This window comes from Gouania willdenowi, chromosome 3 (genome assembly GCF_900634775.1).
Source record: "Gouania willdenowi chromosome 3, fGouWil2.1, whole genome shotgun sequence".
Classification (NCBI taxonomy): Eukaryota; Metazoa; Chordata; class Actinopteri; order Blenniiformes; family Gobiesocidae; genus Gouania; species Gouania willdenowi.
The window spans coordinates 41,578,302-41,602,695 of NC_041046.1; the positions used below are offsets into that span (position 1 = coordinate 41,578,302).

Here is a 24,394-nt window from a genome sequence, read left to right on the forward strand (position 1 = left end):
ACTAGGTGTGAATTAGACTCATTTATCATTCACTAACATGATCTTGTTTTTCATTAGTATTAATATGTATTAGCTATAAAGTCTACACCAGCTACAAATAACTTTATTTGTTTGCATACAAAGACTGAAAACACAAAAATACAGGAATATTTTTTTCATTTTCGTTTTTATTTTTTACTTATATTTATTATTTATTTTTAATTCTGGCAGGTTTGGCCCTCCATAACACTGAGGTACCATCAGATGGCGGTGTTGGTCCATTTATTTCTGTGCACATTATTTTCACCACTACATCTTTGTCAACGCAGTTTAAATTAAATTATATTTCACGACAAAGTTTTCGAACATGTTTTAAAAACCGTTCAAATTCATCACAAGATTCCCTCAACAATTTATATCAAAAATATTATATGTTCTACTTGTAAACTAACTCAACATTTATTAATGGTAATACCATGGTATAGTCATCTATCTATCTATCTATCTATCTATTTTCAGCTACATATACAGTATGTAAAAGTGAAGAGGAAGTATTTTGATAAGGTTGTTTGATAAAAGTTCCATTCTGCAAGAACAAATTTAGGCACAATACAATACACATATTGAACTCAGGGTTGAAAATAAATCAATCAATTAATCGTTTTATTTATTTTATAAACTTTTGTTAGTTATTTCAATTAATGATTTTGACGATTATTCCAAAGATTTAATATTTACACTTTTCAAACTGTAATACAGACTAGGCAAGTCCTCCTCATTTGGATATTTAAATTACCGTGAAGGTGCAGTGAAGTTTAGTCAGAAAATAATTCATAAGCAATAATCGGCAATAATTGGAAAATGTAATTGATAATCGTTGATAATCGATAATCGGTTTGTAATTAAATCGAGATTTCATTAATCAGAATCAAATCGGGAAATTTGAACTATTTTGGATGAGAGCTCCAAAAGCCTTCACTAACCTACTAGAACTTGCTGTGTGCAGTTTGCATGTTCTCTCACTTCCTCCCACAATGCATATGATAATTAATTACAATTATGACGTAATATCACCAAAGCGGTGAACCCAAAGTCACATGACAGAGAGTTTTAAAAATGGCGCTTAGATATATTCATCAGGAAGCTGTAGCCCCGCCCTCGTTCAGTGACGTAGCTCGTGCCCCGTCTCGGTCCTGCAGAGAGTTTACGGGGCCAACCGAGCGCCGGCCCGGAGCCAGAGGTTCAACGATCAGGGACTCGGGGTTTGCACCTAGAACCGGACGGTGGACACACACACCTCTTCCGGGCCAGAAGCTCCTTTGCCCCGCTTGGCCAGGGCTCACAGTCCCTCCTTCGGCTGCTCTGACAGTGCAGGACCAGACCGGTGGAGTTACCGACACAACCGGGACGGCGGCAGAGGAAAACCCCCTAAATGTTTGAAACGCGGATGAATTTGTTTTAGCCTCAGTTGGAACTTTGTTTGTTTTGTTTTTTTACACACAGCCGCGATGCTAAGCTAACCTTAGCTACTGCCACTGACTAGTAACTTTGAGTCCCATATTTGGAATTTAAACTGTATTTTTACACTTTACATAACGCAAAGCGAGGGCGTTTTATATATTTAATCACGGAATGTACTTTTAAACAGAAAGCGGCTTGGATACAGGAGCTTTTTTCTAGCTGAATCGAGACTAGTGATCGCTGGCTAACTAGCAGGCTAGCAGCGAAGCTATCAAGTTTATACTGTCTTCAAGCCAAAGAATTCTGTTTCCGGTTAGCCGCAGCAGCTAGCCGCGCTAACGACTGTTACCACGTCACCAAACTGCGTCAATACTCCTCTACCTGTTGTGAAAGGTGACTTTTTTTTAGTTGATGGTCTTTATATACATTTTGATCTAAATATGATCAGATAGAATCACCAGCTCTCCCGGTGCTAAATGCAGAGTTAGCCGGCCAAACTTCCTCTGGTCACTTTCGGAGTAATTCCCTTGTAGGCCTCCAAGGAATCGGACCCTTCACTTTTCCAACAGCCTTAACCCCTGTGAGAGGAGCTGATACCTGCCTAAAGGTGGATTTGGAGTCTCCATTTCTTCTCCATCCTGTTTGTTTCATCACAAAAACCTGGATTACGGAGTAACGTGGAATAACAGCAGTCTGCAAAGGTGAGACAAAAGTGTTCAGATCCAGATGTTGATGTCCCAATAGTTAATATTCATGTACTTTAAAGACTGTTGAAATTAATCAAACAGGCTTGGATTAAAAAATGTAATTCCAAAGTTTATTTTCCACACACTTATAAACTCTGAACTATTTATGGATTATTAATTTATATTCGCCCATAACGTGGTTCCCAACCTTTTTTGGATCGTGAACCCATTTTAAAATAAAATAAAATGAATTCTGGCCACCGCAAATACTTTATTTTTCCTTCTTGAATTACTTTTTCATTATGTTTGTTATACTGTATTACAAACACGGAGTAGCCAGGATTAGTGATATTATTATTTATTATATATAGAGCTACTCAATCATAGAAAAAAATAATCACAAATATTTTAGTCATAATTGAAATCACGATTATTTGTCAACATAAAACATATATATAAATAAATAATTATTTGAATGCAAATAAATTAAAAAAAGGGCAAAGTATTGATTAAAATATTATTCCGTTATGTTTTTCTCGTGTGTGCTGACCATTATTCTTTGTTGATATCCTAAATCATGGAAGTTGGTTTTATTTAGCTAATAAAACATATGTATTATCATTATTATTATTATTATTATTCAAATAATCGTTTTTACTCGATTGTGTTGTTTTTGTAATTGTTGAGTACATTTTTTATTATATTTTAGATTTATATTTAAGAAAGTGAAAATATAGAATACAGTTGTTTAAGATTGTGTTTTAATTTTGAAAAGAATGATAAATTAAAAAAACAACTTTTTTTAATGTTTTTTTTTTTTTAATTTATTTTGTACATCAATCACTGGTCATTTCAGGTGACCCCACGTGGTGTCATGACCTCAAGGTTGAATAACACTGTAGTAGAGGTTTGTGCGTATTCTTGTCTTCTTCTATTCTGTCTCCTGACCTCATGTGCAGTTTATTTTTCAATATAACTTTATACAAGTAGTCTCATTGAGCGAACACGCTCTCATTTTCATGAGTTTCAAACTCGAGGCCAGAGGGCCAAATCCGGCCCGCCAGAGCAGCTAATTTGGGCCATGGGATGATGTTGCTTAAGGTGATGACAAACTCAATTTTATCTCAGGGGTCACATATTCATTTAACCAAGTTTGACATCAGTTAAACCAAACCAGATGAATCCACGCATTTCTGTAAAGAACGTAGCAAGAATTTTTCCACCATTGTGCATACGTTGACGCTAATCAATGAAAATTATGGCTCACGGATCAATAAGGATGCCTAAAAGCAAAAAACATCTGAAATATTACTATGTAGGGGGTTTTTTTGCCTCATAATTCCTGTTTCCCACGGCCTTTTCTCTTTCAAATGATCAATCTCAGTTGCTATGATGGGTCGAAAATGGACCGCATCCCTTCATTTTTACACATGTGCATTAGTCATTTGCTGAATTCACATATAGCTCAGTTACACATATCTATAACTGCATGCATTACTCCTTCAGAAATGTATATACAGTCGTTTACATGTGGAGGTTTTGAAATTATGGAACGATGATAGTGTTTTTCTGGTTTGGTTCATTTGAGTCTGAATTGTTTGACACATCTGTTCAACAGAGGCTAGGTTTGGAAATTTACATTACTAATTTAAAATACCAGATCTCTGTATTCTCTGTTTACTTACGAATGGATACATTTAGAGAATCATGAAAATGCAAATTGACAAATGTGTTGAATCATTACTCGTAGACCGACATGTCCATAATCATACAGGGAGGAGTATTTACTAATCAATATTTGGATTAAGTGAATGAAAACTTCCACAATGACAGTGACTCTTCAAACTAATACACACACACAGGTCAGTAGTCCCAGGTTGTTAAATGTGTAATAACTCCTGTGGAAACTGACTGACAGGATGTCAGTGAGTCCTAATTCTTTGAAAGATAAAAACACTAACAGTTTTCAGTCAACCAGCTCCTTCCTAGTGAAGCTGGTTGATTTTTCTCACAATATTTGAGCTTTCACCCAAAACACTTATTCTTTAGTTTCATTCTTCAGTTTTTAGTCATGTTCAAGACCACTTAATATATAGCAGAAATGTGCACACAATGGTATACTGTTAGTTTGTTTCTGTCACCCAGTATCTAATTTTTTTTGTGTAGGAGATAAATATGATCAATGCATCATGTAATTTGTTTTTATCATAGGAAAAGTATTTATATTCAGATCTCCTCCGCATCTCAATGGGACTATACCTGTATAAATAAACGTTATAAATAAGATTTTCTCCAGCATTAATGATACAATCTAAATGCAACTACTGGGACCTGAGCTATTAATTTACACTGCTCTCATTTTATATATAAACATGACTATCAGAACTTTAATGACATTTTTTGTTCCATGTGTATGTTTAAAAAAATTTAATAAGAATTATCCATGACTCAAGTCTACTTACAATTTTTTCTCCGTATATATATCAGTAATTTAAAGTTGTTTCACTTTATTTTTATTTAATGCTTCATCATGTTCTTGTACCTGAAGTCAGTCTAACACATCTATACAAAAATAATTTGTTATAAAACTTAAAGGCAGATATGAATATATATAGGCGATATTGTAATTTTCTATATCGCTAAAATAGAAAACTTGATATATCTTGAATCTCGGTATAATGCCCAGGCCTAATGCATTTAAATAGTAGTTTAGAATTTAATTTCTCAACCGTTGCACACTGCATTATTGCACAATCCATTTAAGCCTGTGGTGATGGTATTGATCCTGGGTGTCACCGATCACAGACCCGTTTATGCTCTCCTGAAAGACCTCATGATTCCTTTCTAGTTGGGTCACCAGGGGTCATACTAACTAGCTGTTGAACAACCACAACCTTCTTTTTTTATTGGGAATGTGAAGAGTGACTTTATTCTAAGCTCATCCTGACAGCTGAACTCTTCACCCTGTCACTCAGGGTCAGGAAATGAATGACCCAGTGAAAGCAACACATTTCAGCTGGATGGATTCAGGATCGTACGTTTATGACCAAGGATGTCACAGTACTATTTCTCTCAAAGTGCCTTTAACAATCGATTTGAAAAGCCGATCAAAATGAACTTTAAGACGTCTGTTGTATTTTTAAAAAACGCTAATGTGAAATATTTTTCTAGACCGTGGCCAATTGTTGTGATTTCAATTTAGGTTTGTCCTGTTGTAACACAGAAGTCCAACTTGTGGAGAAAAGTTCTTCAAATGTTGACGTATTCTTGAAATTTTCTGAGTGTCTTTGTAATGTTTTGATTCCTGATCAAACCCAACAGAGGAAGCAAGATGAACACTATGGAATTAGTTCTGGCCTTCAGTTTGTGGGAATTCATCCTTCAGTTCAATATAAATCCATTTTCATTAAATACCAACTATTCAAGAACCAGAACACTTCAAAAGTGATTATGTTCACTAGGGGTGTCCAGTACAATGTTTTCACTTCTGATATGATGCCAATGGTGCATCCAGGGTCATTCCATGTCATTCCAACAAATGGCCCATGCACTGTGGTCTAAAAAATAATTCTGAGATTTATTTTTTTTTTAGTAATTGTTCTGTGATTATTCAATAGGCACGCTGTATTTTTTTTTAGTTTGATTGGATTCATAATTTTGAGATATGGCCAATATGTTTTGATTTTCGCACATCCTTATTTTTCTGCTATTTCCAGCTTCCAATATCTCAGGAACTACATCACATGATAAACTGAAATTTGGTTTACTAATACAGCTCCACCTACTCTGAGAATATACAAAAATATTTACTATACATTCTTTCTGGTGGACATGCCAACCCATCGAAACTGGAAAAAAGTTTGGGTCTGGAACATGTTTGGGCCTTCAGTAAAAAACTTAGCATATACCTCAGCTCCCAGTAATTTGGTCAGTTTTGAGCTATGAACATAGACTGTTCACATCACTAATGATTAGTCACATACATGCATTGGTTCTTGGGTGACAGTGTCTTGAAATCTGAAAAAATACTTTCATTGGCCCATAACTACATGTGAGAATGTAAGAAAAAATAGTATAATATAGTAATAGTATAAAGATGACTCTTTCTTGGGATATAAAACCATTTTTCTTTATGTGATATTTTTATTTTGGACCTGAACTTGGGGTTATTTCACCACTCGCCGATATTAAAAATCCTTAACAAGAGACCATTATAGCTCGCCTCTGTGTCTTATAATCATTTATTTTTCATTAGTTATTCACTCGTAACATAAAACTTGTAAAAAAATTTTGCATCAGAAATTTCACATTTTCTCACTTCTTGGTTATTGTATATCTTCTTGATCAAGAAACCTCACACTCAATTAACTCTAAATTGATATAAAGTGGAAACTTTTCTATATACTTTTAGTCTTAAACACACAATATCCATTTATATATGAGCATTTCCATTTTGAAGCTTTCCACCAATATTTTTTTGTAATTCCGCTCCCATAAAAAGTCTATGGTGAAATAACATTTCAGTGTCATTTGGGTTGTATCTGCCTTTAAGACAGTATGTGTTTAATATGTGCTCAATGTTTTTGTGTGCTTCCTTATACATCATGATTCCAATGGGCTAAAAAAGATTTATATGAACCATACAAATAACCAAGCTTAAGAAATCAGTTTTTTTCGATCCCCTGTCCCTCCTCAGCTGATTCCTAGTTATCCCTGGATGTCGGTCGTGTTGGCAAACACCATCGGAGGTGGTTAAGGAGGCTTTGTGTTGACTTACAACTTCTCTCTCAAGAGCAGGGTTGCCAGATCTAACTGACAATTTCCAGCCCAAACACTATGCAAAACCCACTCGCTTCATTAAAAACCAGCCCAAATTCCAGCGCATGTTAACACAGTAAATAAACTACAAGTGTGAACGCAAACTACTACACTTCATAAACAAACAAAAAGGCTAAAAAAGTTGTAGCTTTTTACTTTAAACAATTAAAAAAGAAAAAAAAGTATCAAACATGCACCTCACAGAGTGAAATCAGACATCCAAATAGCCATCACAGATTGGCCAAGTCCAAGCTTGAAAGAAAAGACTTCCAGGTCTGTGACCTTAGTGTAGCTGAGCTGAACTCATAACCCTGAAATGTCATACTAACGTACTACTCATACTAGATAGTATGAAAAGATTTGAGTATGCGAGAAATACCTGGATGTATACTATACGAGGACATTTTTTAAGTATGCACGTTGAGCACACTAGTCATACTGAACCGCCTCATGATGCATTGTTAGTGGAATGTAAAATGTTCCTGGGACTGGCTTCAAGCTGAAAGTCAAACTTCCCCTTTTTAAAACAAAAGCATCTCTTCTTATCTTCCATCAGTTTTTTTTATGCATTTATAAATAGGGCTCTTGTTTTGAAGTTTGAAGTTTTGTTAGTAGCACAATGGAGGGTCTCCGAAAATCTCTGCAATGCTGGAATATACGATGGTTTTTTTGGATCAAATGAACACATGTTGATATTCTACTTTGTCATTTTCTCACTTAAAATGTTTTCAGAACTTTCAAAGGTGGAGAATCAATGGAGATATTTAGCCTTAATGTGCTTCAGGTTTTCGTCATTGTAGGTTCGAAATGTATCTTGGGAAACTTGGAAGTATACTTCAGTGGGAACGCTCATCATCGGTAGATACAGTATACTCACTGAATTTGTACGTTAGTGTGCCATTTTGAACACGGCCACTGATTGATGATGCCATTGCCAAGTTGGACAGAGCTCCTCCATTTGAAAAGAGATAACAGTTAATTGAAATGTGTATCCTTTTTTTTTTTTTTTTACCGCATAATAGCAACTATTTTGTTTTCTAAAAACCCGTCAAATGATGTAAGAAGTACACCAAACTTCACCAACCTGCCCACTGTTTTTATTTCCAGTTCATTGTGTTTAAAATAAGCCCAATGGAGCGGTACCTCACCCCACCTGGTAACACTGCTCACTAGGGGTGTGAAAATTTCACGATATATCGCGTTTTTTTGGGTGCCGATTTTAAATCGTTTTTTTTTTTTTTGGATATTTGGCAGTGTGTAATGCCTGCAATATTTATGTATGCCCAGACATTTTATTTTCATATAATCTGTTCAGATCAGTGCTTAAACTGATACAGCGACCGTGGCTCAGGTGGTAGAGGGTCGTCTTCTGATTGAGAGGTTGGGGGTTCGATCCCAGCACCTGACTATGTGTCGAAGTGTCCTTGGGCAAGACACTGAACCCTAAGTTGCTCCCAAAGGGCGACTAGCGCCTTGCGTGGCAGTCCTGTCCCAGTGGTGTGTGAATGTGAGAGTGATTGGGTGAATGAGCTGATATGTAAAGCGCTTTGGGACTGCTTCAGTTCTTTTTTCTTATTTTTGTGCATTATCAGTAACTCAGGGTGCTTTATCCTTAATGTTCTCACTTACAGTTGTTACAATGCCATCATTATGTTGTCATGGTTACTTTGAGACTTCTACGCAGTAGTTTCAGTGAAAATAAACTTTTTGCACTTTATTTTATGATGGCAGTGTGTAACACTTCATTTTCTTTTTTTTCAGTGAAAATGTGCAAAAACACTAATCATAAATAATAAATAGGATGTTTTGAAGCAAATAGTTTTGACTCAATTTGTCCTCTGAATGATCATTATCTTCTGATGAACATATACAGCAACTTGATTTTTCATAATTTTGATATTAACTGGGTAAAATATCGCAATAATATCGTATTGTGATGCGTATCGTATTGCAACATCCTTGCCAATACTCACCCCTACTGCTCACAGGTCTTGATATGTCATCTTTATTGTTTGAGGTGTAGCGGTGGGCATGAGGTACACTAGAGCTGCCATCTGTCACTGCCTTGGTGGATACTGACCCTCCCCCTCACAAACAACCCGAATGGCTTGACCTGGATATGAGGCGCTGCTTTACTGCTTTGCCTCACATTAATTGGGTTACGTTTGGCTCAGCCACGAGAAATGGCATTTAGTTCCCATAACATGGTCTGATTGATTTAAAGGAATGATGACTGGTTGATTAGTTAATTAGTGTGATAATAACGTGATCCTGGAAGATACAGGAGTTGCCCTGGAGCTTTGGTTTCTGTAGAGCCAGTGGCCTTTAACGCACAGTGAGTGGGAGGGACAGCTCCGGCTGCCGCTGAGCGTTTCTTAGCCCACTTGTTCACAGTAGGTATGCTAAATCCAGCTCACATGATACCAGGCTATTTGTCTGGCAGTCCATCTGTAGGCTTTAAGCCACACTGTGTGTAGAGAACCTGTAATTCCTTAGACGATCCCCCTCTGTTGGCCCTAAACACGACAAGAAACTGTACAACTTGAAGGTCCTGGCACTTTTCTTCGGAAGGCTGCAGTTTAAAGACATCATTTCTGTTGACACATTCAGATGGTTGGCCTATAGAATTTGTTGTGAGCATCACTAAGATTCAAGATGCTACTGCTGCTGCTCCATGGAGATGTTGTAGGGGAGATTTTTTGGGCACTGTTTGGGCCTCGGTTTGAACATCTCAGGCCCTCCAATTTTCCGTCAGAAATTTCTTAACCCATTTCTATTTTTTTTACCTTTATTTAACCAGGAAAGTCTCACTGAGATTAACAATCTCTTTTTCAAGAGAATCCTGGCAATTAGAGGACTAAAGGACTATTTCATGGTCTTACAGTGACAGCCCGCAGTGGATTGGAACTGGCAACCCTCCGGGTATCGGCTTTCCCCTTATTTTTAAGTAATTACGGACTTACAAAATGTCCAACTCATGTAAAATCTATCTATAATTGTGCGTGTGCGTGTTCGCTGTCCAGAATCACACTACAATGGCAACAAAAAAGCAATAATTATACAAAAAATGCACAAAAAAACAGAAAGATACAAAAATACACATAATTACTCCAAAAACTTACATTACAGAAAAATACACAAAACAAAAAAAATTTGTAAAATAAACAAACACATTTATCATGCGCATGTCTCATAGAATTAAACCTGGGAAACTGCACACGCTATTTTACTTTGGACCCACAAATAAACCCCTTTATAGCACTACAGAGTACACAGTATGTAAACCTCTGTGCATCCAACCTTCAAACACATACTAATTTGGCCATAATTGACAACTCTACTTAAACTCCTCCCACTATATGAATACATACTTCCGACGGGCACCGTACTTGTATATTTAATGTGAATTATTGAACCTAACTCTTTTAAATAATTGTGTTTTTTCTATGCATCAGAAGTCAAAGTCAAGTTGTTACTAGTGAAAAACTATCAACAAATGATAAGACACCGAGGCCAATGACCTCGTAAAGAATTTTCAACATCAGCAAGTGGTGAAATAGCCCCAAGGTTCCAAAATAAAAATGAAGAAGTCGGATAAAGTCTATGTACATAGCTCAAAGCTGATCAAATTACAGGGGGCTGAGGCATATGCTAAGTTGTTCACTGAAGGCCTAAACATGTTTCCGACAAACTTTTTTCCAATTTTGATAGGCTGCCATATTCACCTGATAGGATGTATAGTAGATATTTTGTATATTCTGAGAGAGTAGGTGGAGCTGTAATACTATATCATTTCATTTTCCAATGTGATGTAGTTCCTGAGAGATTGGAAGCTGAAAATTGAAGAAAAATAAGGATGAGCGAAAATTGACACATATACACCTCACTAAATTGGCCATATCTAAAAAAGTATTCATCAAATTAAACTAAACATTTACAATGGGCCTATTGAATAGTCACAGAACAATTGGTAAAATGTGAAACTGAAATGACATGGAATGATCGAGTACGCTCAAATCCTGCTTAACGGTCTCGCAAGATTGCGGATCAATAGATTTCGTGCAACACTAAGGAAGTTGGTTTTTCAAATCTCTTCCAAACACATATGGTAAAAGTGTGTGATGTTCTTTCAAAACATGTTGGTGAGGGTATTTTCTGTAGTTTATCATCCTTCGATTGTCTTCACCTACCTGGTCTACATTCAACGGAGTCAGTTTAGGATTAGTGGAACCAGAAATGTTTGTAGCAGCAGCACTGATGGCAATTCTGGTCTAACCAGATTGTTATAAAGAGTAACTTTAGTGACAATTCAGTTCACATTAGAAGATCCATTGATTTGCACCACTTTTGCTAATCCTTAAGTGACATTTAACTTTGTATCACATCTTTATTTTGTTAAGCGCTTTGAGATTACTTTGTTGTAATTTATTTTGCACTATATAAATAAAGTTGAATTGAATCTAAAGAATATGGACGGAATTATCCCAAAAATCAATGAGGCCAAATATATACATACTTATGTACCAAAGTATGTATTTTTCTTCATTTGAACTACACAGAAGAAACCCCAGTTAATCAGATGCAGATCCAGTGCTTTAATCCTCAGAAACGAAGATGTTCATCCAAGAAGTAAATTTGTGAAGAGCTTTTATTTTCTTCTTGTGTATTTTTAGACATGTTTTTAATTCTCCCACACACTCAGACCAGAGTGTACCACAGCTGAAACTACTTGAGTTGAATCTGTCACATCTGGATTGGATTGTCATGGGGAGGCTGAATATGAATTAATCCAAAAATGTGTTGTAGAATGCAGAAGTTTAAACCTTCTACATGTTTGTCGCGGTTTCCTCGTGCGATGTTCTTCTGTCAGGAGAGAAGCTTACAAGAGGCACTTTTATTTTTAATTTTGAAATGTAATAAATAGTTTTTTTTTGTAGAACTTGAACCACTGAAGAAGAGAAGAAAGAAGATTGTTAAACTGTATTTTACATTCAACTCCACCAGATAGTACTCAGTCTTTACAGGCTTGTAAATAATGTTTAAATATCTTCTACATAAATATTTTAAAGCCACACATTATTGTTAACTGTTAATGTGCACTGAAAAGACCAGGGTTGGATTAACGTAAATAGTAATGTCAATGTAAAATAGTTTTTCTGGTTTACTGTACAAAATATTTACATGAGGAAAAAATATTGAAGCCAAACTAGCCTGGATTAAAATAAAGTAAATAAACGTTTGCTCACTAATTCTGGACTGACAACTTAAATGACATGTAAGCAGTTAGTAAATTATTTTTCCCTTCTAAAAGGATTTCAAAATAAAGATAGATGATATTGACTTCTGAACAAAGGGTAAAAAACTAATTTGTTCCCCAAATGTGAGAAAAGCAGATCCATGGGTGAACTCTGAACCTGATGTGAGTTTCAGTTATCTGATTGATTTAAGCCTCTCTGTTCACGACTGAACTCTGTTACTGTAGATTAAGTGAAGTATGCACTGCAGAAACAGTTCTCCATTAGCGAGCATCAGTAAGTAGGATCAGCTGATTTGGCTGTTGTTTGATCAGTAAGCTGCTGTTGTAAGTGACTATGCTGCCTCTTTGTGAAACCATGAATCATCTCTTATCTGTCCTCCTGAGGCTCAGAGTGACCTTTAAAGGTACTATGTACGGTAGCACCAGCATGGCACAGCCTTCAATCAATGGGTTTTAGTTTTTTAGAGCAAGACTGCTTTTGTCTGCTTGATTGTAGCAGATTTAATGATTGATGTTGATGACCAGGGAAAGTGGAGTTTAGGAAAATTTACTAAATTATAACAAAATAAGAGATTTAGGTTTATACTCTGGTTCGTGACTGAGATTGATTAGGTTAACTCATTGAGGGCGCTTTATAGGGGTGTGCATTGCAATTAATCTGGTGATAGTTAGGATACAATCTTAATGTCATGATACAATATATCCGGATACTAAACAATACATTGATATATCACGATATCAGTAAATGTATGAAATACAATTTATTTCATCTTTTTAAAGATGAGCTCAGAGTGAGAGGAAAGGAGTTTACGAGACAGAAAATGGCGCTACGAGAGTTGATGCTGAAGTTCCCAGCAGCTCACAATGTTGAGGTGTCCCTAAAGCAAAAAAAAATAGTTTCAAAGTCATTCAGGTTTTTTTCAGAAAAAGCCATTTTTCTCAGCTTTTTGTCACAAACTGGCAATTTGTGTGAAACTTGCCTCTATTCAACTGTGGATTACAGAAGAACGAAACAAGCTAAGACAAAATTATTTTTTCTGATTGAAATTAGAGTCTTTAGTCTTTCAGAATTCAGATTGACATAGGACAAAATATTCTGTGGGTCTTTAAAAATGAGTCAAAATGCTCTAAAACGGCTGGCACTGAATGATTTAAAGTACCAAAATCAAAAGCAAATATTATGTTAATCAAACTGTCAAATTACATTTTTCAAAAAGTTTAACTTTTGCTTCAAATGATTGACTCATCATCAAGCTCTGCAGAAGCCTGATAACGATCCTGGTCATTTCAATCAGGTGTGTTGGAGGTGTGCATTCAGAGACTCGCTGTAGCCAAAAAAAAAAAGAGACTCTCTGTAGCACTTACAAGCGTGTCCTGTAACCATCTCTGATTGGCCAGCAGCCCAGGAAGGCGGTTCTCTGCAATTCTGATTGGTGAACATATATATCACTCACATGATGGAGACGGAAGAAAAAACCTCCAGCGTCTGAGGTTACGTTATCGCAGTAGTGAAAACCTTAATATTGCTGTGATTAAGGTTAATTGTTATTGTTTTATTGTGTGACAAGTACAAAGAGAGTCATTTTTCTTTTTATCATTTACTAGACATTTCAGTGTGGATGTCTGAGGAAATTCACTGGAATAACCAGGTTTTAGCTAAATTTACCCTGAGCGCTGCCTGGGTGGGAGTGATTGAGCCACTGACGTGTTTTACCTTCACCATGTTCTTCTTTCTACATTTTACAGCTTAAAATCATATCCACACTGTACAGTCTGAGTTATTGATTGTGCCTATGGTGCTGCTAAAGTAGTAATAAAAGCCCTGCTTAAATTAACTCTACACATCATCTCCCTGACCGTAGATGATGTGTGAGGTGATGCCCACCATCAGCGAGTCGGAGGGGCTCGGCGGAGGAGGAGGTGGCGGTCGGCGAGGTTCAGGCTCCCCGCTGCAATCGGACTCAGAGGGCCACTTCGAGTCGCTCATGGTCTCCATGCTGGAGGAGAGGGATCGCCTTCTGGAGACACTGAGAGAGACTCAGGAGAACCTGGGCCTGACTCAGGGCAAACTACACGAGGTCAGCCACGAACGGGACTCACTGCAGAGACAGCTCAACACGGCGCTGCCACAGGTACCTCAAGTTATAATGATGTTCCTGCTAAAAGTGACTTCTCAACACATTTTTTTCCTGTTTTTTATGCACTGAAAGTTGCAGCGAAACCATGGCGGATGTTTATTTTGGGATTTACATGGAATAATCTTGTTGAAATTGAATGTCTGATGGAGTGAGGTGATATCACTGGGAATACTGGGAACAAACTAACAAAAATGTAGTCAAGCCAATCGATCGAGTACATTCGACAAACACAAGAAATGACTGTAAATATGACGTAAAAACACTTCAATGCATTCGTCTACAGGTCTCCACATCCCACAATGCACTGAACTAAACTTTTCCAACAGTTTCAATAAGAGAGTGTAGATAAAACAAACTGTGAGCAGAAATTTCAACCTTTTACATCTTTTATTTAATGACCTATGAGGTCTACACTTCGTCTTTATCCGATAAACAAAACATCAAGAGCATTTGCATGACTTTATGCCTCTGAGTTGTGGAGAATATTCTAACACAGCTCAGATAGATGGTACCGTATGTAATAAACAGTGTATTATTTACTCCAAATATTTCAGCTGAGAGAGTCGCTCAGCCCTCTGTAGCACTGGGATAATAACGCTGCACACCCATTGGCTCCCTGGCAGAGGCCTTCTCACTGGTTTATTGTTTAAAATCAGCTGTCAGGGATGTCACGCTGGCTCTTTGTAGCACTGCTCACAGCAGGGCGGGCTCCACAGAGAGCTGGGAAATGCGAGGGTGTCGTTAATAACTAGTGCGATGAGTGACACCTGTCATGCAACCCCTTTTTTCTAGAATAATACAAATGCCAGATGAGATGGAGGATATAATTCAGAGTTGGTCCCATTCATGCCTGTGTTTACAGCAGTGGTTCCCAACCTTTTTTGGGTCGTGACCTAATTTCGATATCAGAATTTTCTGATGACCCCAAAGATTATTTTTTTCTTTGTAGAATTAGTTTTTGTCCATGTTTATTACAGAATTAAGTGACAAATTGGTCCAGCTCAGATATTTTTATACTGCATTTTATTTGAACTAGATGTAGATTTGCATAGTATTTGCATGGAGGTAGATTTGTGTCTTTATTATTCAATCAAAGAAAAAAAAGTGTATAAATATTTGAGCCCAAAAAATGCTTTCAAACACTTTCTTTTTTAATTGAAAAGTTTTTGTTTTTTTTTGTTTTTATTTATTGAAGTCATCTTTATGGGTAGTACATTTGAGTCTTTATTATTCAATACAAAATAAAACATTCCAATAAAAAAAAATGATTTCAATTAAAAAAAAAACATCTCAATCAAAAGAAATGTTTTTAATTAAAAAAATCATATATCAATGAAAGTGTTAAAAATAAAAAACTGAGCCCGCAAAATTGCGTTTTAACACTTTTTTTCTTTGATTGAAGTGAAAAAAGTTTTGAAGTTCTTTTTTTGTTGTTGATTGAATCATTTTCACACAAACGTTCCGCAGTGCATTTGTTTTATACAGTGTTTGACATTGTTTCGTTGTTTAAGATTGTTATTTTTTTTTAAATATGATAATAATTTAATAATAAAAAATAGTTTAATCAGTAATTTTTTTTTAATCAATTACTAGAAATTTCAGGCGACCCCGAGATGGAGAAACACTGGTTTTACAGTGATCGTAGAGACTTTAGAGCACAGTGGTGTCATTGTTCAGTTAACAGAGCATGTTTTTAGTTGTTGTTTTTATGCTTCTTGCTAAGGGTTTCCTTATCTTCTCTAAACAACCCCTGAGGGCTTTTACCTGCTCACCACTGTGTGGTTGTGTGCATGTCTTTTTATGAACGCGTCATGTTTCAAGCCTCTTTGGGCTTGTGTATTTTAAACAGTGAGCTCAGGTTTCCAGCTTTTAATGATGCATAGAGGAACAGACTGTTGGTGTTCAGCTCAGAGTCGTGCTCTGTTGGTCCAATATGGATCTGATATACCGTACATGAAACCAGCTCACATCAACTTTGATCACATAAAGGTAAGAATAAGCAATAATAGGTGAGGGATCACTGTGCACATGGAAATCCAACTTTCTGCATCCTGTCCCGTTAGAGTTGTAGGGGCCTATAAAATCCTTTTTATTTTAATTCTTTTTTTTTATTTATTTTTTTCAAATTCCTTCTTTTCAATGTTTATTTATATAAATTCTGTTTTTTTAAGAAATATTTTATACATTTTTTCAGCATATGATAGTTTTTGAATTAAACAAAAGAAATAATAGTAATAAAAAAACTACATAATTAAACAAATATGTATGTCAAATTAAAAATATAATCTAATCCCACGCGTGAGCTACAATAAAAAGCTTGATATAAATTGTTGTGACATGGATTATTCTGACTGCTCCTTTTTAATTATTCATAATCGTCATATAAAGATGTATGAGAGCAACTTTGTTGTCAATTTTAGGGCCCTATAAAATCCATATTTTTTATTTTTCCAAATTCTGTTTAATTTTTTGGGGAAAATAATAAATAATAGTAAGAGAAAACCATAATTAAACAAAATTGTATGTCAAATTAAAAATGTGACACACTTTCCCTTCAGGGATCAATGATTTACTCAATATGAGCAGGTTTATTGATTGAGTTTTGATCAACTTAATTTAAATGATCCTAATTATCCCAATCATCCCAGACCGTAATGAGTTTTTGGAAGTTTAGTTGTTTTTTTTTTTGTTTGTTTAACTCTTGACCTGGAGGGGTGCAACAAATGAGCGGTCCCCTGAAACCTTTCCCCAGACAAATGTCCTTTGTCTCACGATGATGGCGTTTCATTCACATTATGTCACTTTCCACAGTGAATTCATGTTTTGACGCTTTTTTTTTTTTTTAATTAGGCCCTGCGTGTCATCTCACCTACATGTTTTGGGACAATATCACGCCTCTACAAGTTTCTTTTCACCGGAAAACGAGTGATTAAATGTCTAGAAAATGTGACAAACAGACATATGTTCAATTCCATCCATAATCCCATTCAAAATCACACGCATAATCCCTTTTTCTGGGTGTGTCGGTGAGTTTAGTGATCATGTTATCCTGTGACTGAAAATGAATGCAGAGCTCCATCTGACATGTGTTTGTAATGCGTTGTGATTAACAAGTGGTTCAAATTATAATTGCATGCATTCAAATCCAAAAAGCTACTGGTAAAACAGGTTTAGCTGATGGTGTACTAGCTGAACTGGTGATGAGTTTACCTTCTGACGATTCACGGCAGAAGCGTTGCATCTACAATCACCTTTGAAACTTTTGAAAGGGAAAATCGGTGGCCATGCAATGTGTACTTAATTGTAAGGTGGTTATGAATGTGTGTAATATACAGCTTTGGTTTTCTTGTATTAAATGTTTAGAGCATGTGTCAAACTCGAGGCCCGGGGGCCAAATTTGCCCCTTTAGAACATCAAATTTGTCTCGCTCGAGAAAGGAAAAACGAAAGGAAAAAAACACAAACATCTTGAAAATTACCAAGTACTTCAGTTGTTGATACCTCAGCCCCTCCAAATACAAAAATTCAATTAAAATCCACAATATTTGCAGAGCAAGGTTTTCCAGTTCTCAATCACGACAACAGACATTTTTTTCAAAATCTGACAAATTGTCCTCAAAATATTCTACTAAAATCTCCCCAAATTCCCAAAATCAGAGACATATACAGTAAGTGAAGCTCTTGTCTCATATACTCATATATCGTTTATGTGTGGAAGTGCAACCCAGGGCATATTAATGTTCACTCAAACTGGTCAGTATTTGGCCCCTGAACTAAAATGACTTTAACACCCGTGGTTTAGAGCAGGGATTCTCAACTGGTGGGTCGGGACCCAAAAGTGGTTCGCGGACCTATACTGGGTGGGTCGCCAACAGCTGGTGAAAAATACATAAATACTTAATGTCTCTCATGTTGGATTTGCCTTTTATTTTGAAAGAAACTTTTTTTTGACAGGCATGCTGTGAACAGCATGTTGCACAGGAAAATATATAGATTTATGATTTAAAAAACATTATATATATATATCTATATGTGTTTTCAACAGCTATTTTGAAAAAACTAAATTTAGTTGGTTAAATTCTAAAGAAAATGTGGGTCCCAGGGTTAGACCAGTTGAGAACCCCTGGTTTAGAGGCTCTGATATCAATCGTGCTTTTCTGTCCACATTGTACTTTTCAATGTGATTACAATCAACTCTTTGGGACATATTATTGTTTTCTGAGCAGAATGTTGGTTTAGCTAATGGATTAGCCATCCAACACGTGTCACTTTTCCACATTCTTCTGTGAACTTCAGTCGACTTTGGCTCTTTGCTTCCTAATGTTGTGTGTGTTCTTGGGAGTTATGCTGACCATGTTAAATCTGTTCCATCAAATCAAATTAACCAACTGAGTGTCAGTGATTGTTCTCACACCTTGGTTTTTACTCAAACTCCGCAAAGATGTTTGTAACGCACAGATGTTGAATTAAAGACTGCTGTAATTCTGATGACATTTGTTTATGTAGAAACAGTCTGAAAGGGTTTTAATTCAATCTGATAAGGACAATTATCTGAACCATTGGCTGTCATGTTTGGTTTACTGTGATCATTGACCAGAAACCCAATATTATCTGTATTCAGTTTTTTTTTTTTTTTGAAACTACAGACTTTTATTTTGACACTGGCTCAGTGTACAAAAGTCCTTGTGTTTCAGAGCAGTTTTGTTGCCAACTTCCAGCTCAGTCGTACTTTAGATGCAGCTCTCTGCAGGCTGAGTGTGGGAGTGAAGGAAAGTCAAAGCTCTGTTGAACCCCGTCTTTGTTCTGTTATTATTCCTTCTGTACACCCCCCCCCCCGCCCCTCCATCCAGTTCAGTCAGTCCTGTTAGTGATTTAAAGACAGGCCCTGCATGTAGAAGGTAAAGTTAGCACCTCTGAGTCCCAGCCAAGGTTTATCTTTGGTTTCCTTGAAGTGGGCATTGCTGGCAGTGAATTTACAGCTGCTGTGTAGCTCAGCTGCTGTGAAGTTTGCAGTAAAAACGGCAGTAAAAGGAAAAAAGTACCGGTTGTAACGAGGAAAACACTTTGTGGTGTTTTTGCTCATTTGCTTTTGCAGCAGCACTTCAGAAGCACAGCTTTTAATTTGTCCCTTTGAAGCAAAGCGGCAAAGTTCATTTTTGGGACCAAACTGTCACATCAAAACTCTTTGAACTACAATTGGTAAAGCAACAAACGAAGTGTTGGTTTAAGATCAAGTAGTTGGTTAAATGTACTGTTGGGTTTACTTTGGCAAAAAATTAAGATTCTGAAGTACGTAAATGTGTTGTTGCTGTACTGCCATGCATGGTTGTTTATTTCTGTTACTGTAATTATGTGTAGGGGACTTTGATTTTCCGCTGCAAAATTTCCGCAATTCCGTTTCAGAGTTCACCCATTTTGTTTTTTTTCCTGGCCAATAAACTAAACATTTTTTTCTATTTTACAGGAAAGTGAGGGTTTAGTACATGTCTTATAGCTATTTCTAATTTGTTTTCAGTGAAATACCGACTTTCAGGAAATCACTTTCAAGTTTTGAACAAAATGCAGCCTTATGATTACGTTGCGTGAGATTTTAAACCAGAAATTTTACTTATTTATTTTTTGCTACACTTAGACATTATTTCATGTGTTTTTTAGGGGAAAATAGCATGTAAATGTATTATGTTGTCCCAAAACATGCATGTGAGTATTTCTGTTTTATGTTAAAGCCTGTTGAGTACAGTATATATGTCTACTACTGCAGGGGTTCTCAACTGGTCTAACCATGGAACCCAAATTTTTCCACGGCCATTAAATCGCGACCCACGTTTTTTGAAAAATAGCTGTTGAAAACATACATTCTCTTTTTTTTTAAACATAAACTAATATATTTTCTTGTGCAATATGCACTTCACAGCATGCCTGTCAAAATAAAAGTTTCTTCAAAATAAAAGACAAGTCCAACATGAGAGACTTTAAGTATTTATTTATTTTTGACCAGCTGTTCGCGACCCATTCAGTACAGGTCCACGACCCACCAGTTGAGAATCACTGTACTACTGTATATACTATAAGTTAGGGATGTTTCGATACAACTTTTTCACTTCTGATAGGATACCGATATTGCAGCCTTGCGTATCGGCCGATACGATATTGATAGGATACAATATCAGCACGAATCATACATACTTTTATTACTTATTTTGTAGTGTGGAATGTTACAAAAGGTTTGATCAAGTGATGTTACCCAAACAGCGAACAATGGTCAAAAACAGTAGGAATGAGAAAAACTGACCCATTTATTATTAACCAATTGGTTACATACATTTTAACCAATAAAATAATAAAATAATTGAATAAAATAAATATATTATAAGACCAGCACCAACGTTAAGGTGCATTACTGCCACCTGCTTAGTTGAAGTGTGAACCTTCTATGGATAGTAGTGCTGGAGCGGAAAATTTTATCGGAACGCTTATATCGGTGATTTGTTTTCTGGCTGGTATCGGACCAATATCCGATATCAATATTGGATCGGGACACCTCTACTATAAGTATGATTAGGAGGATGAGCGTTCTCACTGAAGTATACCTCCAAGTTTCCCAAGATGCATTTGGAACCTACAACAACAAAAACCTGAAGCACACGGGTATAGTTTAACACGTTTTTTATTGTTTATGCCTTGCGTCCACAGCAAGGATTTAGTAGCTGAATATGACAACTTCTGAAAACAGGTTCCAGAGTGGGAAAGTCTGTGAACGCCACCCGCTGAGTTGCCGTGCAGACGGCGTATACGCATACTCTGCAAACGATGACGCCATAGCCCCACCTCTTTCTTAACCCGCATGCGCGACCCTCACAACAACAACAACAGTAATAAAGGCAGCTGTACCTTGTTGTCCGTCCACACACAAATCTCCTGTCATGTCTTTGTCTCCATTTCTTTCCTCTTTTTTTTTTTATATAGTATGTCCTGTTTTTTCGTAACAGTTTGTTGAGCATCCTCAGGTGTCTTCTTCTTCTTCCTCTGTATTTACGGCAGAGTGGATGCCACAAGGTGTATTACTGCCCTCCACTGGTCTTTATTTTAACGACTAGATCCTTCCGTGTGTTCCAGTGTCGTGCAGGAACTGCAGCACAGACTGAAAAATCATCTGGTGGTTCTCTTCATGACCAAAAAAGAAAAAAATGAAAAAACCTCCATTCCTAATTCATACCTGTTTGCAAAGAGATGTTGCTTTCTCTCGATGTCGTCTTCTCTGTTTCGGTGTATTTCTGTATCAGCATTACAGCACCACATAGAGGCCCCTAATGTTTACTACAGCATTTTCTGCATTTTCGTGTGGATGCACACATAATTACTCATTTTAAGGAAAACGCTTTTGTTTAGTCTCCGTGTAGACGGGGCCTGAGGCTAAATATCTCTGTTTATTCTCCACCTTCAAAAGTTCTGAAAACATTTTAAGTGAGAAAATGACCAAGTAGAATATCAACATCTGCTCATTTGATCTGTAAAACTCACGGAAACACATTTAATGTCGACATTTCTGCGATTTACATCCGAGAAATATTGCGTCCTCAATGTTTCCATACTATCTATTGTGAACGCACTACTGTCATACTCATTTTCACGTCAAACTTGGCATGTGTAGTACGTTAGTATGATATTTCAAGCACAGCCTGTGTATATACTTGTGGATTTGTTGTTGTTTTTTTCTTAAGAATGTTATATTTTCATAGCGCTGCGAGATGACTATTGTTGTAATTTGTGCTATATAAATAAAGTTGAATTGAATATACTAAATGAAGCTCAATATATTTTGTCTTACAAGTGCTGTTTGACGGGCAGTAGCTCACATTGGGAACCACTCGATGTTGGTTAGGATTATACAGAGCACTACAGCACTAACTCCCTCACCAGGTAATGAAACCCAATCCACCAACATAGGTTTGAGTGACAGCTCGTCCAGTCAGCCTGTAACTATGAGATGCTCACCGCAGATGGTGAACTCCTCTGAACTCACAGTCTATCACAGGGTGTGATGCTAACAGGAGTCCAAACATTTTGACTTGTTCCATGGAATGCTAACAGATAATGACAATCAGACTTTGACAAATGCAGCCTTTTTTTTTTTTAGCTCCTTGCTTGTGTTAAGTTAGTCACTACTGTAACATAAAGTAGAACGTATTGTTCCGAACAAGTGTGACATGATGACTGTTTGTTTTTAGTGATATATGACATTTCTCTTCCTAATCAGACACAGGATGATACATTTCATACATGATGATTAGACCCTTTGTCTTTTGTAGATCTCGTGCTCTTTTCCTACTGCTGCTTTGGAAATACAATTGATCATTTGCAAAAGTCGTCACTCACGTTTTTTTTCTGACTGCAGATCCACTTCTTACATGTGTGTAAAGCTGGGCAATACGTTGAGATTCAAGATAAAGTACAGTATATCTTGTTTTCTATTTTAGCGATATGGAAAATTTCAATACTGCGGTACCTATATATATATATATATATATATATATATATATATATATATACCAGACCTTCCCCTAAACAAGCCACACTACAGAACTCACTCACACGTGCTGTCCCTTATAGGATAAAAAGCCAAAAGTGGCACATATTGTGCAGCTGTTTGTTAATAAATGTCTCAGTCCCATTGTTGTTTCTTTTCCCATTTTGTGTATTTTTGTTGTTCTTTCGTGTATTTTTTTTTTTTGGTAATGTTGGATGTCTTTCCTAGTTGTTTTGTGTACTTTTCGGTACAGTATTTATGTTGTTCTTGGATTTTTGTTGTCCTATTGTGTCTTTAGTTTAGTTTAGTTGTCTTTTTGTTTATTTTATTTATTTTTGTTCTTTTATGCATTTCCGTTGTCCCATTATGCATTTTTTCTCTTTTTGTGTCCTTTTTTGTATTTATTTATTTTTGTTCTTTTGTGTATTTCTCCATTTGTTTGAAATTTTAAATTTATTCATTTACATTTATATGACAGTGCAAATAACATAACAGCTCAACTGTAGAATATGCCATGTACAGTTAGCCAAAAGGCTAGTTTTCATCTGTAGTCCTAGGCCAGATGTACAATAGGCACCCTGGAAATAAGTAAAGCTAGTTGATTTTCACATGACAAAAACAATAAACATCACATTTCATTTGCTGCAACAGCAGGAATAAGACACCAATACAAACAAGCAAAAACAGTTCAAACAGAGCTAAAGTGGGAATGTAGCTGGAGTGTGTATTTTTCTTGTCCCATTTAGCTTTTTTTTTTCTTTCCCCTTTTGTTTATTTTGTCATCCCACTAAGTATTTATGTTGTTAATTTGTGTTTCTGTACTAATTTTGCGTATTTTTTGCTGTCATTTTGTGCTTTTTACCTTTGGGGCCGCTAGTTGCCCATGTTTGTGATACACGCTCAAGGTTTTTTTTTTTTTTCTACCAATCTTAAATCACTGTGATGTTATTTTAGCCTGTGTGGTATTTTGCATCAGCAAATTTAACCCAGAATTGTCTTTCTGGTAAGACTTTATTTGAATTTAAATTATCGAGATTAAACTTGTATATCGCCATTTTGAGAAAAAACATTGAGATATTCATTTTGGTTCATATTTCCCAGCCGTAGAAGTGTGTCCTGTCGTGTGAATTGAATAAACTGCTACAGCTCACTACATAGGTAGCGACCATATTAGGAAATAAGACCCTCTTCACACTGTAAGCAACCTGTGGACATGACCAAGGACTGTGAATTAAAGCCACCACAGTGTCTAATTATTTCTTTACGGCGATCACTTCTCCAGGACAAAGAACAGATGCAGAGTGTCACATATCAGCACAAGCTACTGTATAAGCTTTTAAGAATGGATCAAGTCATTATGTGGGAGGTATATTGGTTCTTATCCAAATCAATGCAGTGCCTAGTCTGCATCCTACAAACGGATCACATTAGCTTAGTGTTCAAAACCCTAATGAAGCAAAAAATACTGAACATTTATGATTAGAAACAACTGATTTGAACATTTTCAAATCTAAAAAATAAAGTTTAAA

The 24,394-nt window shown here is 36.3% G+C and overlaps 1 protein-coding gene across 11 annotated transcripts in view; it reads left to right on the top strand.

The window, feature by feature from the left end:
* The first annotated feature begins 1,117 nt into the window (after positions 1-1,117).
* ppfia1 (PTPRF interacting protein alpha 1) overlaps positions 1,118-24,394 on the top strand; it is a 66,226-nt gene continuing 42,949 nt past the window's right edge. For all 11 annotated transcript variants that reach the window (XM_028442626.1, XM_028442633.1, XM_028442619.1 and 8 more), the window contains exons 1-2: positions 1,118-2,141; positions 14,064-14,333. In XM_028442626.1, the coding sequence (XP_028298427.1) occupies positions 14,064-14,333 (270 nt within the window). In that variant the 5' untranslated portion in view covers positions 1,118-2,141. The remainder of the gene's footprint in view (positions 2,142-14,063; positions 14,334-24,394) is intronic.